We start from the raw sequence: 15,863 nt of genomic DNA on the forward strand, positions 1-15,863 counted from the left end.
GGGAAAGAGATGTAATAAGCCTCCCAGAGGGGCTGTGAAAGAAATAGCAGGGCTAGTCTTCTGTGTTGAGGTGGATGTGTGTGAGTTTTGGACACTGAAGCTAAAAATTCTTAACGCTTCTGTGAGCTTTATTTTCTCAGTAGTTAATAGCCCCTCAGAAGGGCCTCATTTTTATAGGAGGGTGGTTTCTGAAAATCGATGCATCTGAGGCAGTGATGTGAGCATCCAAAAGGATTACTCACCTTGAAAATTGAGGTCACAGCCTCTCTTCCCAGCTCTTGACACTCTCCTGACTTGGGAAACGTCAGGAAATCACTTCATTCTTCTTCAGTCACTTTGACAGAGGAATAGTGTTGCTTGAGTTGTGACCATAAGTACATGTGAAGCAGCTTAGTGCCTTTTACAAGGTCTCGGTGTATAAACTCCCTCGTATCACCTAGGTTTGACATTTATATTATTGCAGCAGAACACTTTGGAGTTATGCCAGAATAAATCCTTGATTTCATGGGATTTCTAGCAAAACTTCAATTCTTCATTTCACTTGCATGATTTTGTGGTTGGTACTTTTTGAAAAAAAATTTCTCTGATCCCTGCAAATATGTCTGGAAGGAGACAGCAACATGTTCTGCACCAAAGCTTCAAAAACTAAATCCAAGTGAATAAACATATGGAAGGCCTTCTCTTGTTTTTTCTGTTTATTGTCACATGTGCTGAGGCAGGAGCAATTTCCAAGACTGAGCTTCTAGCCCACACTCCATCTGATGCCTCAGATGTTCCAAGACTGCTGTGGCCATTCACAACTGTTAATCCTTCAGCATTTTATAGAGGGAGGTCACAAGAGCTCTTGGCTGGAGTGCTCGGAAGACTGCTTTCAGCTTTGGAATAGCAAATTTCCAGTGTGGAGCATTGTTATAAAGCCAGGAACTGCTATAAATAAAACCACTGAAATGGAAGTTGAATTGAACTGTGCTGGAGGAGGTGGTTCTATTTACAGTAAAGTGTTACTGTTCATCTTGACTTTTAGTCTAAATAGACAGTAGACTACAGAAGAACGCGAGCAGTGTTGCCTAGTCATGTTCTTCAGGTCTGGGATGCTAGAACAACTCCTTCAGAAAGCAGTCGAAGCAAAACTGAGGCATGGATCTTGCTGAGAACTCTTCAGTTTAAATTACTGGGTCACTCTAGGGTTGTCCTGCTTATGCTGCAAAAGTGCGCACATCGTTTTACTCAAATCGCCTCTAGGCAGCTGGCGTTTGTGACTAATGGCTGAAGGACAATGTCAGGGGAATGTGCTTTGCATTGCATTGGACATACCTCGGATAATATCCTTAAGTTCTGAATTCTGTTTGGGGGGATTCTAGCAGTACAGAAAATTCTTTGTACGTGGCTGAACGGACATGTTTTATTCAAAGAGAGTAATAATTGCCACTTCTTTCTTGGAAGTTTAATACCAACAAAGTCTTTAGCCTCTTTTCCCCGTTGTGCAAGCAAATTGATTTAATTGTGCCGTGGAAAGACTTTGAGGTGCCTCAATATATATGCTGAAGATGCTAAATATATGTGCTTATTGTAGGACCCTTAGGTCAGATCTGTCCCAGGGCAGAGTTTCCCCAGCCTTGTCCCAGTTATCTTCCTGAGGACACGCTGATGTACCACGTGAGCGATGGGTATCCAGCAACCTGACATTGGGCAGGTCACAGCTGAGAGGCTTCCACCTGTGCTTGTATGATGAGAAGGTTTGGGAAATACAGCCCTTGGGCACCTCCATCGGAGGCTGCGTAGGAAGTTCAGATGGTTTCAGTTAAGAGTGGCGAGCTGGCTTATATACCTTTTCAGAGAAGATTGTACTTATAAAGAACTGTTGCAAAGATGCAGCTATTCAAGAGCTGCACTCAAAAATAAATTATGGGAGATTCGATGTCACAGAGTGATGGCTGATTTTGGTGCTGTGTTTGACAAACATCTTCCAGACAAGGACAAAAGAGAATGAGTTGGGGATTTTCTCATGTTTAGGCAGTTTCTTTAAAACAAGGACTGTGAGTTTTAGAAGAAGGCGGGAGAAGAGATGCTTGAATTATTCTGTTTTATTTTGGAAAAAAGGAAATTTAGGTGTCCCTTCTTAAAGCTGGAAACTTTGAAGGACATTATCAAAGTGTCTGGGTGTTTTTTAGAGATAGAACTGGCAAGAACCTCCCCAGGCAGATAAAGTCAGCTCTCCGGATAAAATATCCTTGCTAATATTCAGCAGCTTTGCTGTGTCATTTAACTGCAAAAAGCACTGTTAGACAAATATCTTGAGTTGTCCTAGTTTATTTCCCTGGCAGTTCTTTCAATGCAGCAGATGCCCTTTGTCCAGAGATCCGCTATACTGTCAGTGTTCTGTTTAGAGAAAATAACTGTTTGTATGTGATCTTCATCAAGAGGTCCTAGAAAAAGATACCAGCAAAAATAAGAAAAACTTTGAACCTTGAGTTATGCATGCGGTGAGACCTGCATCCTCTGCAACCTGCACCCACTGGAATTGCACATTCTTTGCCTCTTGTGCCTTTTCTGAAGCCAGCTGCTTTGCAGACGTTTCCTTTGTTTCGGTTTTAGTTTGCTTTGGCCGCTTTCCTGTCCTTTTTATTATTAAATGCATTTTCAAGCATGCTCTAATGTCTGCTGTTAACACAATTCTCAGCCCAGGGCCGGACTCGACCATCGAGACGAATCTCCTTCTCCTTCAGCATCTCTCCACTCATTCCTAAGTCTAAAACTCTCTTTTCTATTGGCTCTTCTTCCAGTGATGAGGAGGAGGAGTTGGATAGTAAGTAACTGTTTTCTGTGCATTGCAGCCGTTATGGGTGGAAACAAAGGGAGATCTGCTTTTCTGGTTTGGACCTTGAAGTTCCTCCTTGCAAACACTGACCTAACCTCTCCATTGCATGGTGTCTAACGGCGTTGTCTTAGTCCTGTATCTGAATACGAATGGCAGAATAAAAGAATTATAATTCAGAGAGTCCTGTACATCAGCACCCTCTCGTCTAGTATCCATGTGGCAAATGCCATCATCTGCCACTCTGACCAGCAATTAAAAAACAAGTTATTAAAATCAAAATACTTGTCTTGAGGTTGTTGCATGGAGTTCACAAAAGAGGTAGATCCTTGCCCTCCATAGGTGAGAGCGAGTATGTTGCTTGGTGGAAATAGGAGAGAAGCCCCAATAGTAATTCTGAAAATCTTGGTGGCAACTTGACAGTTCCCCCACTGAGCAAAAAGCAAACGTTGTAGCCAAACACCTTAAATTGTCAAGGTGTTCATATCTAGACCTGATACTAAAATCAAAATGGTTTTGTTGGGAAACAGGCGAGTGTTATGTGGTAGGTTTTATTTCTCCTGCAAACTCCATTGCTAAAAGAAACCCAGCTAAGGCAGAAGATTGAATTGAAGTAATTTAGATTCCTCTTGTTTTTTTTAAAATAGGCTTATCAAAGGCAATTGCAAGTGTTTCCTATTTCTTAAGCATGTTTTATTAGACTGTTGAAATAAACCAGAAAAGATAATTCTCTATCTAAAGAGAAAACTCAGAGCAGCTGCATTAGTTGGTTCAAATCAAAGGTTTGCAAGGAAACTGGCCCACATTCCTCACGTCTGTACTGAGACGAGTGAAATTGCTTTCCGGGCCAACAGATTTTGGTTGCTTTCTGAATTTAAAGTAAGTCCGCACCATCCATATTGTAGTTATCTAAATTCTCCTCCTTTCCATTCCCAGTCTTCACTGTGCCTTTGTCCCTTCCTACAAGAGTGTCCTGTGCTCTTCCCACATGTGATACTGCCTACTTCCATATTTAAGCTCCTTCCTCTTTGCTCTGTCCTTCTCTTCTGCCTTTAGCAAAACTGACAATACATGGTCCCCACAAAGTGAACTGTAAACAAGCAGCTGCATGTTCATGTCACACTTCTGCAGCAAAAAGTATTCATAGCTACACTTTCCGGTGGATTTGGAGTTTGGATTATTTGGTTGGTTGGATTTGGGGTGGTATTTTATTTATTTTTGGTTAGTGGGTTGGTTTTAGCATCCAGCCAGTGAAGTAACTCCTAATAGACAGAGTATAGCAATTTTGGGAGGTATTCCTGTTAGCCGGTATTTATCTTCACTCCCTCAACAGTTCTGCTGTTAACAATTAGCATTTAAAATGATGTCAGATACTATCTCAAACAAAAAAGTTGCTTTCTTTACATGTGTTTTGTTCCCTCCTGTTTGAGGGTACTGTGGTGCCTTTAGATAAAGGTTGGTTTGGCCACAGCTATTCCTAAGACTGCTTCAGCAACGGGCAGTTTTCATGTAGTGATCCCAGACCAGTTTGTTTATTTTTTCACATCTTCAGGGTTCATCTCTCTTCGGAGGATGGATGTGTCAGCATTGAGATTGCACTTGCCTTTCAGTTGCCACTTCTGAACTTCTCTATGCCTGTTTAGAGTACAGAGAAATAGTTGCAGTTTGTTTGATATCATGATATATTTAAGACGTGGAATTCAGGTGGCTGGACAAGCCAGGCTGTGCGTTTTATAAAATTATTAGGAAGCCTTTGGATTTCTTGGCCCACTAAAGCTGAATTACTGCCAGCATTAAGGAGTTTTCTTCTGTGTTCAACATCCTAGTCAAGTTGCTGCTTTCTGTGTAATGGACCTTGCTGAATTTTTTTCAAGTCCAGCTACCGTGCAAAATAATTTTGGTGGGTGATGCGTAAAAGGCGTTCAGATAAGTACACCAAAATTTGGCTGCCAGCCCAGGTTTATTGGTCGTAGACAGCAGTCCTGGTCTTTGAACTAAACCCATTTTTTTGTGGGTCGTAAAGTTGGTTTTAGCATTTCAGTTTTGAACCTGATCATGGCAGGAAACAATAATTACAGAAATAAACCTTCCTTCCCTTCTACCTCAAAAAAACCCTCTGAAAGTGAGAAAATGTGAGCTTTTCTATGGTTATTTTCGTGGGCTTTATAGCTTGCAGTAGAGCGACCGTATGATGTTAAATCTTAGTGTAAAATATGAAATCATAAACAGGCTTTCACCTTGAATTATTAAGGGTCCACTTTGCCTGCCAATGACAAAAATCTCCCCATTTTTAAGATAAAACACTATTGCAGTAAAAGATAAACAGTACATAATTGAAGTTTCCATGCAAGATGCTGAAAAACAGTCACAAATATCAAATTATTACAGCTCTTGATTTAGCAACGAAACAAAAAGGTTTGTGAAATACTTAAATCCAGTCACATTAATGAATCTATTAAAGACAGAAAAGACTAAGGAAGCTTAGCCCATGTTAAAAGCAAACCAGAGCTGAAAAGTGAACCAGAGACACTGGAGCATTAACCAGGGTTTGGGGAGTCTGTAAGTTACTTGTGTGATCTTAGTAGGTGTGTGGAAAGTGAATATTATATAAAAACCCAGCACCGGCAGGAAATGGAATAGGAGACTTGTTTGATAGACGTTACAGTATTACTAATGATGTATTTGGGATAGATTATTAATTAGATGAGCTACGAACAGACATCTCCAAGCAGGGATTAGGTAAAGGGGTGTTGCCTGTATTTTAGTTACTCAGTATGAAGCAGTGGTATTTCTGTCTCAGGCTGCGCTGACACTTGAATCAGCAGGTAGGAAAATGTGTGGTTTAGAGTCATAAGGCATAATCCTGTATGCACAGTTTTTCCTAATGCACTTACTGCTTTTGGGTAGAGGATCATCTTTGCCTCTGATGTCAAGTGCCTCTTCAGCATTCACCCTTGGCTTTAATATGTTAACAGAACTTGAAGCCAAAGTACTATTTTTCCAGAGATGTACATGGAGGAGCCTAATAAGATGATCAGTTGTGCTGCTGCCTGAACTCCAGATAGGAGTGCAGACAGTGCTTAGAGAGAGGGGTTTGGAGTTCTGACAAGCCCAGTTTCTCTGGAGAGAGCCCTCTCCTTTAGATCATTTCATCCTGGTTTGTCAATATTCTTAGATGATTCTGGTAAGTAGTGTCAGCTACCTAATCTGCTCCAAATCCATTGTGCAAGCAGGTTTCTTGTGGCGTAAAGAGAATTTGTGGCATTGGCAGGGCCTCAGCTTCATGTCCGAAGTCAGACTTTCCTGAAGCACAGTGTTCTGTGACTAAGTCCCAGGCTGGTAATGTTTTGTGGAAAATGGAATAAGGTTTCCCTTGTTTCCCTTACTCTTTATGAAGTAATTCAGGATTTTGACGGGAAAATGAACTATAATTTTATCAAGCAGAAAAGTTTTGTCGTGAAACTCGGATGTGTTGTACAATAGATTCTTTCTAATGGTGTGTAAACACACACATTGTGGCAGTAGGATTCTCATTTATACCTATTGCCCTTGAATCAGCAAGTCTGATTCAGACACCCTGATTTACCAGCAATTTTAAAGGATGCACATCCTTTATTAATAGCTGAAGAATGATAAAAATACTAACCAGGCTTTCACCTCTGCATCTAATTTGAGAGCACCTAAGGATACAGGGAGCAGGCTTTATCCCGAGCACATGAAATCTATTCTAAACACTCCCTTCTGGAAAACATTTCCCCTTCCTCCTGAACCGTCCAAATGTGCAAACTGTGTTGTTAAAAGCAGTGGGCTAAGATTGCAGTCTAACATGTCACCTCCCCACCCCTCGGATCTTTTCCAGGTACGCAGGCGTTCGGCGGCCCCACGGGTTCCTCGGCTCAGAGGTACAGTATTCTGGGGTACCACATCTCCTCTGCTGGGACTCCTGCAATGGGCTGGTTTGGACACCCAACAGCCTTCCTGGCGCCAGGGCGTTTCAGCTGAAATCACAAGTTGTCAGGCTTGACCTGTATGTCTAAAGGCGGCAGAATAGATGGTAGAATATGAAAGTCTGTTCCAGGGGTTACCTCTATCAAGGCTTTGCGTTTATTCATAGCCAGTAACATGTCAGATCGTCTATTATCGAACAATTATCAGTTTAGCCTGAGTTATATTTTACACTAAAAGTAGTCGTTCCTCCCTTTGGTTAATTTGTTCTATATTTCTAAAACAAAGGCCAAAACAATCATGTTTTTATACATTTAGTTTTCACCCTTGCAACCTGTAGAGAGGAGATAATCTTTCTGGTGGGTGCTGGCTTTAAAAGCGCTGGAGGAAGGAGCTGTGTGTCTGGTCTCTGTGTCTCTCTGATAGCTTCAGCTTTATTTTGTGCTGGGAGGCTCTTCATCGCTGCTCGCTGATGTTTTCTCCTCCCTGATTTCTTTTGTCTTTCTGTTGTTCTGCTTTTGGTTTGCGTGGTACTTCCTATTAACACACTGCGTCCTTTTCTTTAATGCAATAATTGTTTCCTCCACAATTTCTTGTTTGTCCATAGAAGCTGAAGAAGTCATAAGCTTGTGCATGTAACGACTAGCATAAAATATCTGGCATCCCAGAAATGCCTAAATTAATACAAATAACCATTGCTCTTGATTACTTAGTATTGGTATTCTCATTTCTCAGGGGACGATTTGCAGACAGTGTGTGTTTTGTAAAGACACTCACTGTCTTTTCAGAGTTCATTAAATACCTTTAAAGGATGTGTGCATGTCTGTCCTTTTCTGTCTGAAATGCCGATGATTAAATGCCGACACTGTCTGTCTGCAATACTGTCCATGTAAATGGGCATATGCTACGAGCTGGTGAGTGGTTATTTGGCCATGGCAGCAGCAGAGGGTGCTATGGCAGGGTTTGAAGATGGAAATTGCTTAAAAATAGATATAATGATGCCTGATGAAACTACGGGACTGACTTTTTGTCTTCACTTTGCCTTCTCTTGTATAACACCATAAAGCACCTTATGACTGTGCTGGATAATAAATGCATTTGTCCTTTAAAAAATAATCTATCCATTTAATAGATGCTTTGGGAGAAAAATCTAAAATCAATCTCTTTCTTTTTTGATTTTAGCATATCTGAAGAGAGCAGCAGTGTCCCCGCTGGTAAAGGTGTAACAAAAGTCAGTCGCACCTTCAGCTACCTCAGGAATAAAATGTCCAGCAGCAAGAAGAGCAAAGTAAGTGCTTCTTGTGATTCATACAACCGTGAAATACCCACAGGCAGTGGGAGTTAAATTCTCTATTTCAGTGTGTTTCCGTAAGGTGGTATTTATGACCTTGCCTGACTTTCTTTTCTTTTTAGTTCCTTTTGTGAGGGGAGGATTGTCTATCAGGTAATAGGGAATAGCTACATGGGAAATCTTAGCCCCCCCTAAAAGTGAAATGCCTCTGAGGTGAGCTTTTTTGTGCAGTGTTTTTGCTTCTTTTCCCCAGAGAATGAAGCTTCATTTATTATAGAGAATAGATTGTGCTCTGGCATGAGTTATGGCTTTGTAGTGATTGATGGGTCTAATTTTTAAAGAACTCAAGAGGTGTTTAGTAAAATGAGCACGGGAGCTGTAAGAAAGGACTGGCTGCCAAAGCCTGTATTGTGTTTCCCACTTAGTTTTACCTTTGCCACCAATTTCCCGAGCGTTCCTGGAGCAGTTGATCAAACCATGACTTTTAGTGATAGCCAATATTTATATTTTCCGCTCTTTTCCATCCATGAAACTTTGGGATTTAATTTGCTGGAGGTTAAGTGCTGTTCAGCACAGCTGGATTTCCTGGGAACAGCATTGGTTACAGAAATCATTACACTAATGCTAAGTACTTCACACAGTTGTTGCCTTAGATTGTCCCCTGAAGATTAACTTATGTTTGGGGTTTTTTTTGTCTTAATTGGATTTTTTACTTGAATCCCACCTTGGTGTATCATGTCTGACAGCAGCTAAGAGCACCTTACCTCACAGTGAGCAATATGTATTAAACAGTTAGGTGATGTGTAGCTAAGATGTTGGTAAATACTACTGGAAAGCCCCTAAGACACATAATTACATATTCTGGTGCGCGGCTGAATAGCAAACGGGAAACAAAACATGGTGTAGTTGTGTCTTATCACAGAATAAGGCTGGGCTGAAGCATACACATACGGGAGGGGTCACCTTTCATCTGCTCAAGCAAACGTGATTTTAGCCTTTCCCAGCATAAGCACTTAACGCTTCAGCCTGCATGTTCACCGTGAGTGGCTGGGTTTGTGTGCTCTCGTGGTCCAACACACGTTTCGATACACATTTTTGGAAGATTGCGTCACCTTTACACTGAGATGCCAGCCGGAGTGAGATCAGTCATCCTAAGGCACAGTTCCTCTTTACAGACCTGCCTTGAAAGATTGAAGCAGCAAGTAGCTGCGGCTCAGAGCTGCTGCTGAGCAGCTTTAAGATAATGCTGTTCCCTGCTGCAAAGCACAATGTCAAAAAAAACCCCAAACTGTTTGTGTAGAAACCTCTGTGCAAACCACCAGCGAGAAGTTGTGGAGCTCATTGCACCAGACTAGAAGTTTGTTAACTGGTTTTTGCACTACAGGTGTATAATTTCTAAAGCAAGAACTGGATAGATACAGATACACAGATAGGTATAAGAGGTCTGGCTGGGACAGGTAAGAAAACAGAACAGAAGTGCTGTTGAGGTATTTGCTCTGCTTTTGTTAAATAGTGTCGTCTTGATTCCAGTAATTTCACGGTTGTGTCTGAAACTTGGTAGAGAATTGCTCCAAAATCCTGCCAATAATACACAATACAAAAATGGCAGTTCATACCAGTTCTGGTATTTTTGCTCACTAAAATGACAGTTTCTACTCTGCTCGCAGTGGGATGTTTACATGATATGCGGTTTTAGGACTTCAGCTCTATGTTTAAATAATTTGACCTAAAAATTCTTGGGAACATTGGTTTCTCAGAAGTGTCATGGCCGGTGAAAACCTCTAAGAGTTAAAAACAAAAAAAAAAAACCTTGAAAGAGGAAGTTGGACAGGAAGAGTTGATTGTGCTGCAGTCTGGGCTGTCAGGAGGAAGAGAGAGGCTTCAGCTTCTTTCCAACTAGATTTTACTTTCCTCCAAACCTTCAGAAATGCATCATTTGCTAAGATGACCTGTAAAATAAAGCGAATCTGAGCCTACTGATGTCAACAGCTCTTGCTGAAAATGGTGTAAGCAGTTAATATAAAAACCCATAAAAATAAAGAGGTGTTTGGAGTATTAACTGGCGGGGGTGCTGAAGGAGGTTTGTGTGACTGTACCCGTGTCTGGCATGTGCTCTGTGCTGTCTGGGGATTAGTCTTGAAAATAGCAGCATGCACTGGTTCATGTTTGCGAAGTTTGAAACGTGCTCTATCTCTGACAATTAGACAAAAATAAACTAATTTTCTTCATTTTGGTAGAGGGTTTCTGGGAAATGACGACAAAAACATTAGCATGAGTAATTTCTCTTGACTTGTGCGGTTATTAGGCAGTGCTGTACCCCCAACAGCATTTCCGTGTCTGTAGTAAGAGCTGTGAGTGTTTGAAAGGACGAGGAGACAGGGAATATTTGTGACCTGTAGAGCAGGAGGAGCACAAACGCTTGAAACTTCTCGGTCTGGAAGTCCTCTGCAGCTCTTTATTTACTGAAGCACTACGTAGCAAGACTAACGTATGTTAAAATTCACGTTTTCTGTATCCCAAACATCACAGAGGGTTTCATTTACCACCCTCTGCCTTTTAAGTGGATGGTCTCGTATCGACTTGTGACTTCTAAATTATTAATCCCATCCTTTCCTGCCTCCATTTTTTGGGGGGTTTGTTTTTTTATTTTTTTTTTTTTTAGCAGTGGAAACCAGGGTAGGGGAAGATGAAAGCAAAAACAAAGTAGCTAAAATCATCTTCAAGGAAGTTAGCAGCAATTGTCCCGCCCTCCCCCTTTTGCTCAATTCCTCTCTGCCTGCCGTCCCCGCAGCTGGCCGCGCTGGCAACTCTTGCCTGTCGCGATGGGCTGATGCTGGCGGGGAGCAGCTCCTGGGGAAGATGTCGGTAAAACGGAGTAAGTTTGCCGAAGTACCTCCAATAACAGTGAAGCTAGTAGGACTTAAGCATTGGGAGGTAAGAGCTTCGTGGTTATTTCAGAGCGGGATCCGCTGCTGCAGCGCACGGTCTGTTATTTTGGGCTGTGCAAGCCGAGCTGCGGTACCTGTCGTGTCTGTTGGTCCACGTCAGTCCAGGTTCAGCCATGAAGCCATGACACACCGGCAGCTCTGATAGCACGGGGAAATGGATTTGTCTTTACAATCCTTTTTTTTTTAAAAAAAAAGTTCCAGTAACTGCCACAGCAAAAAAAAAAAATGTCCAGTAACTGCCACAGCAAAAAAAAAAAAAGAATCTCGTTTTGAGACCTTGTCTTTCAGCGGTGGGGCTGGCAGCCCTCGTAGAAGGTTGCTGTTTCCTCCTTGAAAGTGGTGCACCCGTTTCCTGTTTTTCCTGGGGTCGTTCAGCTTTAATTAAATTGTTTTTTACAGTGATTTTGGTGAAGACGGGATGTTATTCCAGTCTCTAGAATTACTGGGCTTTGCAATAAACATCATTTAAAGTATAGGTCGGTGAATCTCTGTTCGGCATTTTAAGCATGGGTCACAAGATCTGTCTTGAGCGTAGGGTGATCTTTTCTCCTGAGGCTTCACGAGTCCTGGCAATAGAGCAAAACGCCAGGTGTCACCTTGGTACCAGCAGCCAAAGACTCAACTGCAGAGTTGGAGTTCTTGAATCCTGCCAGGCCGAACATGGTTAATTGTGGGCAGGTCTGCAAATGGAGGACAGTGGGGCTCTGGAGGTTTATGTGCGATTCTGAACTGACGGTTCAAAGGAAGCAGCCTCTTCCTGGCAGGTTTTCTGCTTCAGACAGGATTACTCCATATAGTAATGCTCCTGGATGTGCTTATTTGCAGACCAAAATAGCGTTCGGGGTCAGTAAATAGATTTTCTGTTCATGAGGCTTCACAGGGAGAGACTCTGATGCTGGCATTTTGCCTGGGGTGTGTGGGGAGAGGGGAGACCTTAGACTGAGTTACTAATTATTTGAACATGTTATCAAAGGCTCAAAAGTTTCACTAGCTGGTGCCTGCAGAGCTCAATACATCTTTTAACCACTTCATGGCAGCTTCTCACTTGGGCTGCTCTGCAGCTCTCTGATATTTAGGCTGTGACAATATTTAGCGAAGGGCATATGGCGTATAAATAATAAAATGCAAAGATAAGCTTAAAGAGTTTATCTTTACCTGTTTAAGCTTGTCTTTCAGATGCCATGAAATCTGCAGTAACAGTTAAAATAGAGATTTGGAGCAGAATTGCATGGTAAACGCTTTGTGGGGTGCTACATAGACAAAGGAGTAGCTGTAATTCAAATTTTGAGTTTTTCTATGGAGTTTCCCTTAAAAATGGTTTGGGACAATTCCAAATCCACGAAAGGCTGCAGGGAAAAGTGTTTCAAATTTTTAGTATTGAGCATTTTCTATCTCAGGTAGTGATAAGAAGGTAAGCAAAACCTCTTCCAAAAGCTGGAGAAGCTGGCTGTGCTCGTCATCTTTTCAAAGCTGAGTAACCCAGAGGTCAAAACTGTGGCTTCTGGAAGGCAAGATGATTTTTATGGTGTTACTGTCATTCCTCAGCCTTTCTGTGGTGCCATATTTCAAGAATTTGTGAAAGATCCATTTCCCAAAAAAGCTTTGCACAGTTGCTTGAGGTTGCATGAAACTGTTTGGAAAAGTTGCTAGTCAGGAGGATGACAGAGGTGGAAATATTCTGGCTGTGTAGGCACAGAGGAAGAGCTTGTGTTCTTCATCAATAATGCAGTTGCAAAGCACGAGTCTTGCTGGTCAGCCTTCAAAATTGACTGTGTTGAAAGTTTGATACATGTTACACATGGTGTTTGTATTTCATTAGAAATGAATTCATTAGAAGTGCTGAAGAGTTTGATGAGAGCCCAGAAGAGGAAAAGAGAAGTCATTAAACCAAGCTAATACAAAACAAAGGTAGAAGAAAACAGCTGCCTTCAGAATAGACTCGATTTTGTCTCGCTGGTGACATACCTGTGCAGAAGGGTCTGTGAGTCAATAGGATGTTAATCCACGTCCGTGGGGGCTGTAGCCTGACTTTTTGAACAGAGAGCTGTGCAGACACACGGCTATTGTTAAGGCGTGTGCCGATCGATACCGTCTTAGTGCCAAAGGCAAACGCTGAAGAATTTGTAACTAGCGAATAGACCTCTGCGAAGTAACCGGGCATTTGTTCATTTTCTCTCGGCAGGAAAAAGAGAAAGATAAAGAGAAAACTAAAGAGAAGGACAAAGATTCCAAGGAGAAGGAAAAAGATAAGAAGCTGTTAAACGGACATCACTTCACTGCAACCGCCGTTGTAGCCCAAGCAACCTGTTACCACTGTATGAAACCTTTCAATAAGGATTCGTACTACTGCGCAAGTAAGTCAGGAGGGTTTGCCCCCCTTCCTTTTGTTGTTCATTAAATCTAACATGGGAACTTTACGCTTTATTTTCCTTTTGCTTAAGGACGTGGGTTGGGAGGGTGACTTTGGAGGTAGTGATTCATGGAGCAGTGTCTTGCCTTATGGAAGCTGGACTGAAATGAGTTGTGGCTGCAGTGAGGTGTCCTGCAACCTCCTCCCTAGCTTACGCTCGGACATCACAGCATCCTACAGGGTTTTCTGCCCCTGCTTGTCAGGATGTGTCGGTCCGCTGGAGGACTTCGGTTATTTCAGCTCCGTGTTATGGCTTGGGGCTAAGGTGCTTTGTGCAGATGGATGGAGGACAGGGAAAGCTGGCTTGGATCATGGCTTTTATTTCCATTGGGGAAGAAAATGTCCCACCCATCTGTAGCGTATCGCTTTAGTTCTCTGAAACACTGCTTTGGGGAGCCCTCAGTGAGAACAGCGCGATACAAAAAGGAAATGCTAACCCCCTTCTCCCTTCATACATGAAATTGCATCATAGGTCAAATGGCAACTGCCTGTGTGCGTGTGAAGTACGTGCAATACAACACAGGCAGTACAGGAACCACAGGGGAGGGTTTCTGCGGGACTGGTGATGTTGTTCTCTTTTCTTATCAGACGGTTTCTCATGCCTGTAGCTTGATAAGGTCAGCAGCGTTTGTGTGGTCAAGACCAGAGTGGTGACTGGTTTACGCAGCGACCCAAAGCTATAGAATATGCAGACAAAAAATGTATTTTCCATGATGCAGCTGGGGGCTTCCTATTCCTCACTATCAGTAATAGTTTCTACTTCACTGGCCTAGAGATGAGTCGAAGCATGTATGGAAATTGCTGCCAGGCTGGAGCAGCTCTGTGTCTGTTCCTTCTGGTAGATAAGCAATGTATAAAACTTCTCTGGTGAGCAGAGGAGGGAGCAGCCAGCTGAATCCCGAATGGCAGTTGTGAGTTTCCTGGAAGAGAATAGACTTCGGCCAAGTTGTTTGCATGAGACACCGTCTGTGTCAGCCTGATGGGAAATGGAAAACATCAACAATTATGAGCTCTCAAATGCATTCTCTCCTTTTCCCCACTTGATTTAGTTAACAGCTTCTGAAGCCACTTAGAAAATCAAATATATCTGAATTTAACTCTCTATGTCCCAGTGAGTTAAAATAATCTATCAATGTCATATGTTTTAGCACGAATGTTCTTTCCTTATTTTTCAACAGAAAATTATTGTAAATTTTCTGCATTGGCCAGAAAATGAATGTCACAGAGAAAGTTTGGACAGAGTCCAGGTTGTAAGCTCACATCTGAGAGTGGTCCTTTTTCCCATCACATCTTAAAATCAGCCATCAAATACCCTGGAAGCGGCTGATAACCAGCCGCAGAGTTCTGTTGTTGCTGTGCTGTTGTAGACTTCTTTTTTTCCTACAGAAGTGGCAGTGCTTTACTGCTGCCATCCCTGCTGTCTCACCTGTGGATGACTTTTTCATAATGTCTTTTAAGTGCCGGGTCATTTCAAATCAATGTCTCAACTTCTTAGTGATGCCTTCAGTGCTGAAAGATTTAGCATGTTCCAAAACAAACGGGCAAGAAAAAAAACCCTGAATTTTTAATAGCTCTCTGCCTGGTCTTTTTTTTTCTTCTGATCAGTGATGCAGTGAAACTTTTTGGAGTTTTAAAACTAGTGATACAGAGGAGCTGGAGGAAGTTCCTGCCTGCTGAGGATTTGAACTGGAGGAATAAAGTCAGTCTTAAAACCTCAAAATGCTCTATTACCAAATGGTACATGCTAAAGAGCTGCCTTTCGGCTTTCAAGACTCAAGTGTGAATGCAGTGTTTCTGAATTGCCTCACTGCCTCTTTTCATGCACCAGCAGCAGGTTCTGTCCCTCTTCCTCGTTTCATCTGAAAAATGATACTGCATGTGGGTTTTTGCAAGAACATGCAGCTTGCTTTTCTCTCTCTCTTGCACAGGAAATTGTGGGACATCAACAGAATCGCAACGCCCTTACCTTACCAGCCTTACCCTTACCTCTCTCAAAATGCCAGAATTATTACTGGCTTTCCTAAGTAGGCTCAAAAGTAAGAAATGTCAGGAATGTGAGCATATTTTGTGATTCTGGGCATGGAATTCTTGCCTTTCATATTTCTTCCAGAAATAATTCCAAACTGTACACTTACAGTGTGGTGTATGCTTAAAATTTATTTAACAGTTGGTATTAATATGTGTTTTCATGAATGATTGAAGTAACAGGTTTTCTCTAAGCTTCATTTGAGAGCATTTGAGGTGTGTTTTCTCATTTGTCAGAAGAGTTAATGCTCTGAACCCAATTAGCAATTACTATGAAAAAGATTGTTCTAATAATTTTTGAAAATCTGGCAGAGATATACAGCTTTTGCTCTGGTATATATGCAGCAAAGGCTGGTCTTAAAGCATGATGCTCTTTGCATTGGTAAGTGTTGTGGTTTCAGACCAGGGCAGTGGCTTCAGTCTGGTGTT

At 42.0% G+C, this 15,863-nt stretch overlaps 1 protein-coding gene across 1 annotated transcript in view; it reads left to right on the forward strand.

The window, feature by feature from the left end:
* AKAP13 (A kinase (PRKA) anchor protein 13) overlaps window positions 1–15,863 on the forward strand; it is a 67,947-nt gene that overhangs the window by 31,009 nt on the left and 21,075 nt on the right. The window contains exons 7-10 of the mRNA XM_010139325.1: window positions 2,681–2,806; window positions 6,675–6,717; window positions 7,943–8,048; window positions 13,182–13,353. Of these exons, the coding sequence (XP_010137627.1) occupies window positions 2,681–2,806; window positions 6,675–6,717; window positions 7,943–8,048; window positions 13,182–13,353 (447 nt within the window). The remainder of the gene's footprint in view (window positions 1–2,680; window positions 2,807–6,674; window positions 6,718–7,942; window positions 8,049–13,181; window positions 13,354–15,863) is intronic.

The sequence above is a fragment of the Buceros rhinoceros genome, unplaced genomic scaffold (assembly GCF_000710305.1).
Source record: "Buceros rhinoceros silvestris isolate BGI_N320 unplaced genomic scaffold, ASM71030v1 scaffold8637, whole genome shotgun sequence".
NCBI lineage: Eukaryota > Metazoa > Chordata > Aves > Bucerotiformes > Bucerotidae > Buceros > Buceros rhinoceros.